The sequence below is a fragment of the Vicia villosa genome, unplaced genomic scaffold (assembly GCF_029867415.1).
Source record: "Vicia villosa cultivar HV-30 ecotype Madison, WI unplaced genomic scaffold, Vvil1.0 ctg.004221F_1_1, whole genome shotgun sequence".
Classification (NCBI taxonomy): Eukaryota; Viridiplantae; Streptophyta; class Magnoliopsida; order Fabales; family Fabaceae; genus Vicia; species Vicia villosa.
Genome location: NW_026706392.1, coordinates 131,820 through 145,188, shown reverse-complemented (window position 1 = coordinate 145,188; position 13,369 = coordinate 131,820). Strand labels below are relative to the sequence as shown.

Sequence of the window (13,369 nt, the reverse complement as noted above, 5' to 3'; positions counted from 1 at the left end):
TCCACATCTTCATCAATGGTTGCTCTCTTCTCGTCGCCTACCTTGCATTTCCTCTGAGATATTGGTTTCATGGTGGGATCAATAGAGAGCCAGTGACATACTACTATTGTATCTATGTATGGTAGATAAAAGGGTGCCAAGGAAAACAAGTCGATGTTCCTATTAAATAGGGTAACCACCACTTCCTCTTCAAATTTAAATAAAGAGATGTCCAACTTGGTGATTTGGTGGTCCAAGTGTCCAATCTAGACTTCTTTTATGTCTTCTATGGAAGTGAGCCTTTCATTCTCGACCCCTAGTCTAGGGGTCCCATTTTGCTACATTTGTGTTATGTGCTTCTGGACGGGGGGTGCTTGAGGCGAAGTGCTCCCTTCGTATTTCTAAGCTATCTTGATAGCACTCCTAGTCCTAGCCGACCTTCTGGCCCCCAAAACTAATCCAAGTCACCATCATGTAACAAGTACTTTAGGCTCAAATGAAGGTTTGAATAAGACTGTCCCCAGCAAGTTGAGGGTGATCCTCTCCAGGATGACCTTGTTAAGATACAAGGCGTCTACCACGAGATATTTCACTTTAATTTCTTTTGTACTTGTCTCTGATCCAAACGCCATTTTGAGCGTTACATGGCCCTTTACTTTTACTTGTTCGCTTAATAGACCAACCAGAGAATCTTGAAACACTACAATGTTGTCTGTGTTAAGCTGCAGCATTTGGAAAGCGCTAAAGAATAAGACATTTATTGAGCTTCCAGGATTAATTAACACTCGCTTTACATCCCAATTATCTCATTGCACCACGATGACCATGAGATCATTGTAATGAGAGGAGAACACCAATGACGTCTTTATTTAAGAAGGTAATTCTATATTTGCGTTCTCTTCCCACAGTTTTGGTGATGTTAGTGGGTATGATGTTTGCCTTCAAAACATGCCTAACATATTTTCTCTAGGAGGAATTGGATTCTCCCTTGTTAGCGAAACCCCCAGAGCTTTGCTTAAACATCCTTGTGGAAAACTAGCGAAAGCAAGTGATGGATAACGATGAGTGTGACCCAAGTCAATTTTATCGGCCCCCATTGTGGACAATACATAACAACCTATAATAATCAAGGCCTGTCAGAGACTTTAAGGTTTTGTTGTGAGGTTTAGAGCTAAATCATGCATGGAGGTGAGAAGCTCCGTATGTGGTATTTGCGTAATGATATTGGATCCCTTTTCAACCCTATAGTTGGGTTATTTATAGAAGTCCATGAACCTTGATCCCAAACTCCAAGGAAGTAACAACCGCTTCTAGAAGCAAGGAAATGAGATAATTAACCTATATTATTCAAGATAACATGATAAATTATCCCCTGACTCTATCTTCGCACTGTTGTGGATTGGGACACACCACATACCATGTTCTCACGAATGGGGTGAATCATTCAAGGATTGGGCGACATATTTGAGAAATAGGCGCCCATTCTAATTAGGGGTGTTCATGGTTCATGAACTGAACTGAACCAAACCATATTTATGGTTCAGTTCAGTTTGCAAAAACCATTTCAATAAAAATACAATTAATTGTTAAAATGGTTTCAATTCAATTTAAAACTGGTTTAGAACCAGTTTGTATTTATAAACTAGTTTATAATCAGTTTGCAGTTATAAACCAATTTTATATTTTGAACTTGTTTAGAACCAATTTTTTTAATTTCAAAAAAAAAAATTAAAAATTATTTTCAGAAAAAGTAATTATTTATTTTTTAAAAAATTATATTTTTTGTTTTTCTAGAATTTTTTTCATATACTATGAAAATTTCCATATTTTTTATGTGTCATTTACTTAAACTTAAATGTGCATTTTAATTTTTATATCAATTATTTATATTATGATTGAAACTGAAAAATGATAAAAAAAATTATGTCTAAATATTAAAACAACGTTAAATTAGAGTTATACAAGCTAATTTATTTTCCCGCATAGTCCCCACTTTATTTTTCTTATGTTTTAATTTTTATGAAGGTGTAATTCAATATTTAATATGGTTAAAAAGAGAGTGTAAAACTGTAAATACATCAAAACTACATTGCTTAACTAGGCCATACTTTTCTGAAAGTGACCAAACAAAAGCCATAATTAAAGGCAACTAAAATAAAATTTAACTGCAGCATTCGTATGCAATTCACGAAAGTAATTTAAAATTGGAAAACAAAACTAAGCATCATTAAAAAGAGAATGGTTAATTAAATTATTACATCAAAAAATTTGCTTTCATTTTTTACGAATAACAAAATTTTGTTTCCAGAAAAATACTGTATTCAGAATAAATTTTATTTTCTGAAAAAAAATTATTTATTTTTTGAAAAAAAAACAAATTTATTTTATATTGTAAAAAAAAATTCAATTTTTTATTTTGTAAAAAAAATGTTTCTTTTTCAAAATATTTTTTTTATTTTTAATAATGTTTTTCCAAAACAATTATTTTAACGGTTTAAACTAGTTTTTCATTTAAGTTTGGTTAACTGAATTGGTTATAATATGTGGTTCAGTTTATTATCCATTTAAATGGTTGAAGTTTTTTATGGTTCAATGCAATTCAGTTTAAGTATATGGTCCAATTAACCATATTTTTGCACACCCCTAATTCTAATAGGTGGACATTAAGTCTCTTGTGTGGACGACGTACCACCTCACCTATCTTTAGAAACTTCCGGTGTTTCTGAGAGGACTTTCCTATTTATACCATATATTACTAATATTTTCACTGAATTACAAATTAATAAAACTTCGCTTTTTGGGGAACCGAAAAATTAAAAAAAATTAATATGTTAAAAAAATTATAAGATGTAATTTAGCATTTGTAAAATAAATTTAACTTCTAATTTATAGAAACAACTTAGTTCGAAATGAATCTCAATAAAAAAAAATAAAATTTATTTTTAAACAATAATTTAAAAAAAATAGTTTGGTTTTAACAATAATTTAAAGACATTTTGATCTCTATAACAAAAAAAAAGTTATTAATTTATTATTAATAATTTGTCATTTTGCATTCAAACAACCAAAACCTATATATATATATATATATATATATATATATATATATATATATATATATATATATATATATATATATATATATATATATATATATATATATATATATATATATATATATATATATATATATATATATATATATATATATATATATATTTTCTTCTAGAACAATTATTTCTTCTAGAAAAGTTCTTAAATCATGTTAGATAAATATTTCTTCTAGAAAAGTTCTTAAATCATGTTAGATAAATATTTCTTCTAGAAAAGTTCATTTTCAATATTTTTAAAGTAAACATTTATTTTAATTCTTAGAATTTAAAGATTTAAATCAAGCTATTAATGAACTTTATTAATTTGAATGAATTTAAATTTTAAATAAAATAATTACTAACCTAATATTACTAATATTTTGATCGGATTCTAGACTGATAGAGTTTCCTTTTCTTAGGAAAATGAAGATAAAAATGTTTAATATGTTAAAAAAAATGTAATTTACAATTTGTAAAAGTAAATATAACTTTCAATCCTTAGAAGTTAGAAGAATCTTTGTTCAAAATGAGTCTAAAAAAAAAAATACATAATTTATTTCTTAACAATAGTCAAAAAAAGAATTGTTTGGTCTTAACAATAATTAATAATTAAATAATTAAAGATAAAATATTCATTTTTGGTCTCTTGAATTTACCCGTTTATATCGGTTTTTTAATTTTTTTCATGTCACCTTGCTTTTTTTAGCTTCAAAAATGTTTTATTTTAGTATTTTTTTGTCTAATTAGAGGTAGATTTAACGACCGATTTTAAAGTTTTTTCATCGGTAGTTAGATAAAAAAAATAAAGTAAAACATTTTGAAAATCAAGAAATTAATGTGACACAAAAAAAATTAAAAAACTAATATAAATCCAAGAATATAGTTAAGGCACGAAAATATATATTTTGTCAAGTGAAATTTTGATCTTTATAATAAAACATAATTTAATTAATTTATTATTAATAATTTATCATTTGCATTCAAACATGACATATTAAATTAATTTATTACTAATATTTTGACTCAATTCTAGAGTAATTGAGCTTTATTTTTCGAGGTGAAAAATTAAATCAAAATAATGTTTAATATGTAAAAAAATATAAGATGTAATTCAGAATTTAAAAAAAAAATATAAGTTTTAGTTCATAAAAAAACTTAGTTCGAAATGAGTCTTAACAAAACAAATATGCAATTTATTTCTTAACAATAATTAAATATTAATTATTTAGTCTTTAAAATAATTAAAAAAATATAAGATGTAATTTATAATTTGTAAAAAGATTCTAAAAAGATTCTTTAAAATTGTATTTCAGTCTTTACAAAAATTAATAGAGACACTTTGATCTTTATATAAAACAATTCTCTAATAATTAGTTTATCATTTAATAACTTGCTCATTTTTGTTTTTTTTTTCCTTAGCATTCAAATACTAAAATCTGTATAAATATATTAAAAATATTGACTCATGCATAAATATATTATTATAACATATACTTTATTTTTGGTATACTATTATTGCCACTACTTTTTAATTTGTTAAAGACTTTTCTTAATTTTGTGGGTTTTTTAACATTTGTGATTACAAAAAGTTGATATCTTTATTTTTTGTTTCCTTTTTTTTATTCAGGCCCTTCTAATTACCAAAAAGAGGGTTGTTTAGATTTTTTTAAGACTATAATTCATGTATATTCTATTATATTGTTTTGAGACTCTTTATTCTCATTCAATGAAAAAGAGGATTAAAAGTAATATTATTTCTTGATGTTATAATATTTATCATATTTATAAAAATAATTACTATACTATATTATCATTTTTAATTTTCAATGTAATTTGAGATATGTTTAAATATATTTTCTAATTAATATTATATATATATATATATATATATATATATATATATATATATATATATATATATATATATCTCAAAAAATTATTTTTCCTTATTTTTTATTTTTAATAATGAGAAGAATTTAATTCATCCCATAAATCAATCAATTTTTAAATATATTTTCTTTTAAGAAAAAAAGAAAATTCTTCTTATTTCATATATATATATATATATATATATATATATATATATATATATATATATATATATATATATATATATATTATACTAATTTTTGTTTATTATCAGTCAATTACTTCCCTTAAATCATTAAAGATTTATAAAATAAATAAATTTATTCAAAGATAAAATAAAATAATTTTATTCAACTAACTTTATTAATTATTAATATATTTTTGACCATCATAAATACAAAATAAAATAAAGTTTTAAAAATAGTATTCAACTATTAACTAGAAAATCTAATTGATTAAAAGTAATAATTAAACATTAAAAATAAAGAAAATATAACATTTATCAAAACAATTTTTTATTAAAATAAACTTATTATATAACATAAAATAATAATAATTAATTAAAAAAAATCTAACAAATACTTTAAGGTCCCTTTCTAGATATTTAAAAGATTCAAGTCAAATATTATTTAAAAAAATATTTTTTTTATTTAAAATTTTCAAAAAGTGTTCTCTATAATAAAATAATTTAATTGATATATTTTTTTTGAAATTCCAATATTACCCTTATAAAGTTTGACTTAAAAACCAAAATTGAGTCCATAACAGAAAACCTGCATTCATTCACACAAAACAAGGGCAAATGGGTAACAGAGAGACAGACACATAAGAGTGAGAGAGTTACAAAAACAAAACACATGTTCTTGTGATTCTGAACAAGACTTGAATCCCTTACAACACAATCCAACCATGGATATCTCTATGCGAAAGTCAATGGAAGAGTTAACCAAAGAGGCACAACGAACGGGTAGTGATCCTTTTGTTTGGGCTGTTCAGATGTATTCCAATTTGAACTCATCTGGAGAATCTTTTCCCTCTTCACAACTCGCTGAGTTTTTGGTTTCTTACATTTGTTGGGATAACAATGTTCCTATTCTCTGGAAGTTTCTTGATATGGCATTGATTCATAATATTGTTCCTCCGTTGTTTCTTCTTTCTCTTCTTTCTGTCAGGTTGGTTCATTTTGCTTTTCTCACTTTTTTAATTTCATCCATGGTTTTTATATTTTTGTTTTTGCTTTCAATTATTAATTTTTTTGTTTTTGTTTTTGCAGGGTTATTCCTTGTAGACATGTTCAACCTGGAGCTTATAGATTGTATTTGGAGCTCATCAGAATGCATGCTTTTCAACTCAAATCTCTGATTGAAAAACCGGATTATCAAAAGTGAGGTTCAATTTATGAAATTTATGTAATTTATGAAAATACTTGTTTACATTCGGATTGTGTTATGTTCTTTGAAACTCTTTGTGATGTTGTTACTACATTTATGATTGGTTGTTGAAATCTGTTTATTGATGGTCATGACTATGACTTTGGCCTGTTTGGATATACAACTAAATTAAGTGCTTATAGTTTAAGTGGTTATGTATAAGCTACTTTTATACCAGAAGAAAAATAAAGTCAAACTATTTTTGTGAGAGTTTATGAAAATAAGCTGAAAAGAGTTTATGTAGATATCATAAGTTGTTTTCAAACAGTTTCGTAAGTGCTTATGTCAAGTAAGTCGATCCAAACAGATCATGGTCATATTCAATGCATATTTTTCTATGACTGAATGTGATTACAAAATTAAGTTTCTAATTTAAAGGGTAATGTTACAGCTGTAACTCTTTTTTATATATGTATTCTATGGTATGTTTTATTTTTTATTTGAGATTATATTTCAGATCGACCGTTTTTGGTATGGGATTTTTCTCTCGTCTCTATTGGTTGGTATCAACTTTGTAATTCCTTATTAACTCTTGGTTATGCATTGGACAGGGTTATGAAATCCGTAGACGGTGTTCTTCATCTTTCCCAAATATTCGGCATATCACAAAGTGAGCCTGGCAATTTGGTGGTCGAATTTATTTTTTCACTTGTCTGGCAGTTGCTTGATGCATCGTTGGGTGACGAAGGATTGCTAGAATTCACTCCCGACAAAAAGTGTAAATGGGCAATGGTATATCAAGAAATGGAATTGGATGGACACAACGATTATAGTGATACTGAACAAAAGGAGAGATTACGTAATACTAATACGCTAATAGCTATCGAGTTGATCGGGCGGTTTTTGCAGGATAAGATTTCTTCGAGGATTCTCTGCCTGGCTCGCCAAAATTTGTATGTATTTGTAATTTGTAATATTTATATTTTTCTTTCACATTTCTTGAAGTTGATAAGATTCTGGAATTTCCTATCTATTCAATTTAGCATATGATTCACAATTTTTCATTTTCGTTTCCTGTTTTTTTATCAGGCCTGTACATTGGCTAAGTTTTGTTCAACGGCTGCAGCTGCTGGGAAATAATTCATCAACATTGAAAAACTCAAAAGCTCTAAGTCCCGAGACGCTTATGCATTTGGTTTCAGATACTTGTATGGTATTATCTCAAGAATGCAAAACAACTTCACAGAAAAAGTTCCGTAAAGTTATGGATTTTGAATATCTTTCTTCATCTGCATCATTGTGTGATGGTGCAACTCATTCTGCACTTTGGATTCCGCTTGATCTGGTCCTGGAGGATACAATGGATGGCTATCAAGTTAGTGCAACAAGTGCCGTTGAAGAAATTAGTGGTAAGACCGTGTAATACATATTGGAATTTGCAAGTTTTGCATGTTTTGTGATTTGCATGTTTTGTCGTTGTTGTTTAGGTTTGATAAAGACCCTTCGAGCAATAAATGGCACCTCTTGGTATGACACGTTTTTAGGCCTTTGGTTTGCAAGTCTTCGGCTTGTTCAGAGGGTAAAACTCTTCCTCTTAAACTTAATGTGTTTTCTTTGTAGTTACATTTGCATCAGGGGCTTACTTCATTAAATTAACTTTGAATATGTATATAGGAAAGAGATCCTATTGAGGGCCCAATGCCGCATCTCGATACCCGCTTATGCATGCTATTGTGTATCATACCTCTTGTTCTTGCCAATCTTGTTGAAGAGGAGGAGGAAGAACAGATGCCCGTTGATGAAAACGGATATGGTCGTACAAATCACAGCAAAGAGAAAAGGGTTCCTGGAAAATGTCGTAATGATTTAGTCTCAAGTCTCCAGGTACTGGGCGAGTATCAAAGCTTGCTTACTCCACCTCAATCTGTTACTGCTGCCGCAAATCAGGCTGCTGCAAAAGCTATGCTATTTATTTCTGGTGTCACTGTAGGGAGTGCATATTTTGACTGCCTCACCATGGCAGAGATGCCATTTGACTGTTGTAAGTGATATTGCATTCTATATTAACTTGTGTGACTAGAACTCTTTAATTGTAAATATTTCACCTAAAACTACTTGTTTGTAAGTTACCATATATTTTCGAAAAGTTTAAGTTGTTTCTGTGTTTTCAGCTGGAAACATGCGTCATCTGATAGTTGAGGCTTGTATTGCTCGAAATCTACTCGACACATCTGCGTACGCATGGCCAGGTTATGTGAATGAACAGATCAATCAAATACCTCAATGTATACCAGCTCAAGTACCTGGCTGGTCATCATTTATGAAGGGAGCCCCACTTACTTCTGTGATGGTGAATGCTCTAGTTTCAAGTCCTGCCACAAGGTATGATCAAATTTTCGCTTATTCGGTCATTTGATTCATATAACTATTTGTGAGTACATCCAAGTACTTGAAATGTGTGAATTTTAGGCAAAGGTGTTCCTGTTTAGTATTTATGGTATTCCCTTCTACGTGGGCCTATTGACACAATGCTATGACCTTTTTATCAAAAAAATATTTTGGAAGTCTTGAGAAAACCATAAAAGAAGCCACTTAAAACGTTTCAATGGCTCTACATAAATGTGTTTCTAACGATTTTGTCAAATAGTGACTATTGCGTCAAGGTTTTAAATAACGGTCATGTTGCGGTTGCGTATAGGCTTTCGAGATTTTGGCTGATACAACTTAAAGGTGTTGCATTACAGATTACGGTCGTCATAGTGTAAATTAATCGCAATATTGCACAATACAATTTGATTCCATTCTCACTGCAAAACAAAATTTTAGTTCAGATTTTGCAGTTATAAAGAATATTTTCTGCGATTTGTATTTCCATATTCAAATTCTAAAAAGAGTCCATAACAGTATTTCGTGGCCGTAACGATGTTTTGTCGCAGTTGTAACGTTTTCTCATCCGTGATTTTTTTCTGCATTAAAACAGTAAATAACGGTATCGGAAACTTCCTATACCGTTTTTGTCGCGGCTGTTTTTTAAAACCTTTGAGTCATAGCATAGCAGAATTTGGAGAAACCTCTGTTGTTTTGTGATACCCGGTTTAGTTTAAAATGTTGTCAAATTGCAGCTACAGTGACGCTATAGCGTTGCGGAATTTGAGCAAACTGCTATTATCCACAACCCGCAATGGACAACATTGGTTTCTACACTATCTATCACATGAGTGATTTGAAGATTTTATTACCTTCAATCTCATGGTCAATGCATCTATCACTGTGATTTAATGTACTGAAACATGTGATAGATAGTGTAGAAACCAATGTTGTCTAAATAAATACCACAGACATTAATCATAAACTAAATTTATACGATAACAATGGTGACTAAAAACGGGTAGACTTTTAAAATACTGATGCCTGGTCTTCAGTGTTTTTTTTTCTTTCCTGAAGCCAGGAATGTGAGATGCTCTTTTTTGTAAATTTACCAAAAGCTAAAGCAACTGAATTTACGCTCCTGGATTTGATGGAAGCTTAGCAGAACTGGAGAAAATTTTTGAAGTTGCAATTGCGGGATCAGAAGATGAAAAGATATCGGCTGCTACCATTCTTTGCGGAGCATCCCTAATTCGAGGCTGGAATATACAGGTACGAATTTGTACAGTAGAACATGTATACGCCAAAACTAGCTCTGTAGTGCAGACTGTAGAGCATAATATCCTTCTTCTGAACGACCTTCCCAACCTAATAAATTTTGCATCTCTATTTTATGCAGGAGCATACTGTTCATTTCATTCTCAGGTTACTATCTCCACCGGTTCCTGCAGAGAACTCGGAAGGAAACAACTATTTGATTAATTATGCTCCAATACTTAATGCGCTCTTCATTGGAATTGCACCTATTGACTGTGTCCAAGTATTTTCGCTCCATGGCTTGGTAAATTTAATTCTATTTTCTCTCCAATGCGATTCTTATATATTTAACTAACCCTTTTCTTTAGACTTTGAATTAACGCATTTCCCAATCTCCAACCAGGTTCCACAGCTTGCATGTTCGTTGATGCCAATCTGTGAAGTTTTTGGGTCGTGTATGCCGAACATCTCATGGACACTTCCATCTGGGGAAGAAATATCAGCCCATGCTGTGTTTTCTAATGTATTTATTCTTCTTTTAAAGTTATGGAAATTTAATTGTCCTCCTCTTGAACATGGAATTGGAGATGCGCCAACTGTTGGTTCTCAACTAACTCCTGAATACTTGCTATTAGTACGAAACTCTCACTTATTGTCAGCTGGTAACGTCCGGAAGAATAGTAACAGGAGGAGACTCTCGGAAATTGCGAGTCTATCGTCGCCAAATTCTGTATTTGTCGACTCCTTTCCAAAATTAAAAGTCTGGTATCGTCAGCATCAAGCGTGCATAGCTTCAACACTCTCTGGTCTTGTTCATGGAACCCCTTTCCATCAAATAGTTGAGGGACTTCTTAACATGATGTTCAGAAAGATTAACAGAGGAAACCAAGCTAGTATTGCATCCGGAAGCAGTAGCTCTTCTGGGCCTGGAAATGACGATGCCTCTACTGGACCAAAGTTGCCTGCTTGGGATATTCTTGAAGCCATTCCCTTCGTAGTTGATGCTGCTCTCACGGCATGTGCTCATGGAAGATTGTCTCCGCGTGAGTTGGCGACAGGTATGCATGTTTTTCAAAGATGAATCCAACAGAACACTGAACAGCTTATATAAAGCAACTAAACAAGTTCGTGTTCATGTAGATGTTTTTCTTGATGTACATAACAATATCATAATACCGTAATACTTTTCTTAACACCAGGGCTAAAGGATTTAGCTGATTTTCTTCCTGCATCACTAGCAACCATAGTAAGTTACTTCTCTGCTGAAGTAACTCGAGGAGTTTGGAAACCAGCATTTATGAATGGAACGGATTGGCCAAGTCCTGCTGCAAATCTACAGAACGTAGAGGAACAGATAAAGAAAATCTTGGCTGAAACTGGTGTTGATGTGCCTAGCCTTACTACAGGTTTTCTTTTTGTTACTCTAAATTCTAAAAACTTCTGTATATCCTGACTTACAATGCATTTTTGGCGTCACAACACAACACAATTTACATTTATATTTCATCTTTTACACCGCTTGACTCGAATATTAATATGATGTTGTCTTTCATTGTGACCATTGGTTGTTATTTCCACAGGAGACAGCTCTCCTGCCACACTTCCGTTGCCGTTGGCTGCCTTTACAAGTCTCACCATAACCTACAAAGTTGATAGATCATCGGAACGGTTTCTTCATTTGGCTGGTCAAACTCTGGAGGGCCTGGCTGCAGGTTGTCCATGGCCTTGCATGCCGATTGTTGCTTCATTGTGGACACAAAAGGCAAGACGTTGGAGCGACTTCCTTATCTTCTCAGCGTCCAGAACCGTTTTCCTCCACAACAGCGACGCAGTAGTTCAACTAGTTAAAAGCTGCTTCACAGCTACCCTCGGCATGAGTAGCTCCTCAATTTCAAGCAGTGGTGGTGTTGGAGCCCTACTCGGCCATGGATTTAAGTCCAATTTATCCGGAAGGATTTGCCCTGTTGCTCCAGGACTTCTCTACTTACGCGCTTACCGGTCAGTCAGAGACATTGTTTTCTTGACAGAAGAAATCGTTTCAATCTTGATGCAGTCAGTTAGAGAAATAGTTTGCGGCGGGCTGCCAAAACAGCCGCCACTGAAAAAGTTCAAACCAACCAAAGACAGCGCAAAATACAGACATGTTTCACTTGCTGAATCAATGACAAAAGTAAAACTTGCAGCCGCACTCGGTGCTTCCTTAGTATGGATATCAGGTGGTTTGGCGCTGGTTCAGCTATTAATAAACGAAACATTACCGTCATGGTTTATTTCAAACCACAGATCAGACCAAGAAGAAAAGTCTAACGGAATGGTTGCAATGCTAGGCGGATACGGACTTGCTTACTTTGCAGTCCTCTGCGGTGCATTCGCTTGGGGAGTCGATTCATCATCGTCAGCCTCAAAGCGACGCCAGAAAGTTTTAGGAACCCACATGGAGTTTCTTGCAAGTGCACTTGATGGTAAGATATCACTCGGCTGCGATCCAGCTACTTGGCGCGCGTATGTATCGGGTTTTGTGAGTTTGATGGTAAGCTGTACACCAAACTGGGTGCTGGAAGTTGATGTACAAGTGTTGAAGAGGCTGAGCAAAGGGTTGAGGCGATTGAATGAAGAGGAGCTCGCTCTTACTCTGTTGGGTGCTGGTGGGATTGGTACAATGGGTGCTGCAGCTGAACTCATCATTGATACTGAAATCTAAGCATTTTACCATGCACTTTTATGATATGTACATAAGTTAAATTTCTTGCATAACAAGGTGTTTAGCTTTTGATGTATCAGAGTTTTTGTTTTATTTTAAAGTAGCACAACGATAGTGTTTTTTTTTTTTGTCAAAATATACTATCGGAAAAATAGTGGATTTTTGTCGAAATATATGATGGTCTGTTTGAGCTGATTTGAGTTTAAATTGTATGAAATTTATTGAAAATTATCTGGTTGAATGTATTGCTAAACCTAATCATAGTAGGAGAAATTAACCTGCCATCTCACACTTATATTCGACATCCCTCCAAAGTGTAACAAAAGATCAAATAACTTTGTTTAAAGTATTTTCAAAAAAAGTTTTGAAATTTTGTAGACGGTATCGGAAATTTTTTTAAAAAGTGAAATTTTAACTGGAAATTTAGAAATTTCTAGGAGATTTTATCAGAAATATTGAAATTTTCGAAAGATTTTATCGGAAAATTTGAAATTTACAGGAGATTTTATCAGAAAATTTTGAAATTTCCAATAAATTTTATCAGAAATATTGAAATTTCCAAAAGATTTTATCGGAAAATTTGAAATTTACGGGAGATTTTATCAGAAAATTTTGAAATTTCCAATAAATTTTATCAGAAATTTTGAAAATTTCGGAACTAATTGCAACTTATTGAAATTTTTTAATGAACTATCAGAAATTTTGTATATACTAAAAATTTCAATAGTATATCA

General features: G+C 31.5%; 1 protein-coding gene across 1 annotated transcript; it reads left to right on the top strand.

The window, feature by feature from the left end:
* Positions 1-5,723: 5,723 nt before the first annotated feature.
* On the top strand, positions 5,724-12,997 carry LOC131641888 (mediator of RNA polymerase II transcription subunit 33A-like). Its single transcript, XM_058912182.1, has 12 exons — positions 5,724-6,112; positions 6,214-6,324; positions 6,922-7,263; positions 7,400-7,719; positions 7,798-7,889; positions 7,985-8,351; positions 8,482-8,692; positions 9,835-9,949; positions 10,077-10,238; positions 10,338-10,992; positions 11,134-11,340; positions 11,515-12,997. Exons 1-12 carry the CDS (start codon positions 5,850-5,852, stop codon positions 12,633-12,635), a joined length of 3,966 nt encoding a protein of 1,321 aa, XP_058768165.1. The 5' UTR covers positions 5,724-5,849; the 3' UTR covers positions 12,636-12,997.
* The last annotated feature ends 372 nt before the right edge of the window (positions 12,998-13,369 follow it).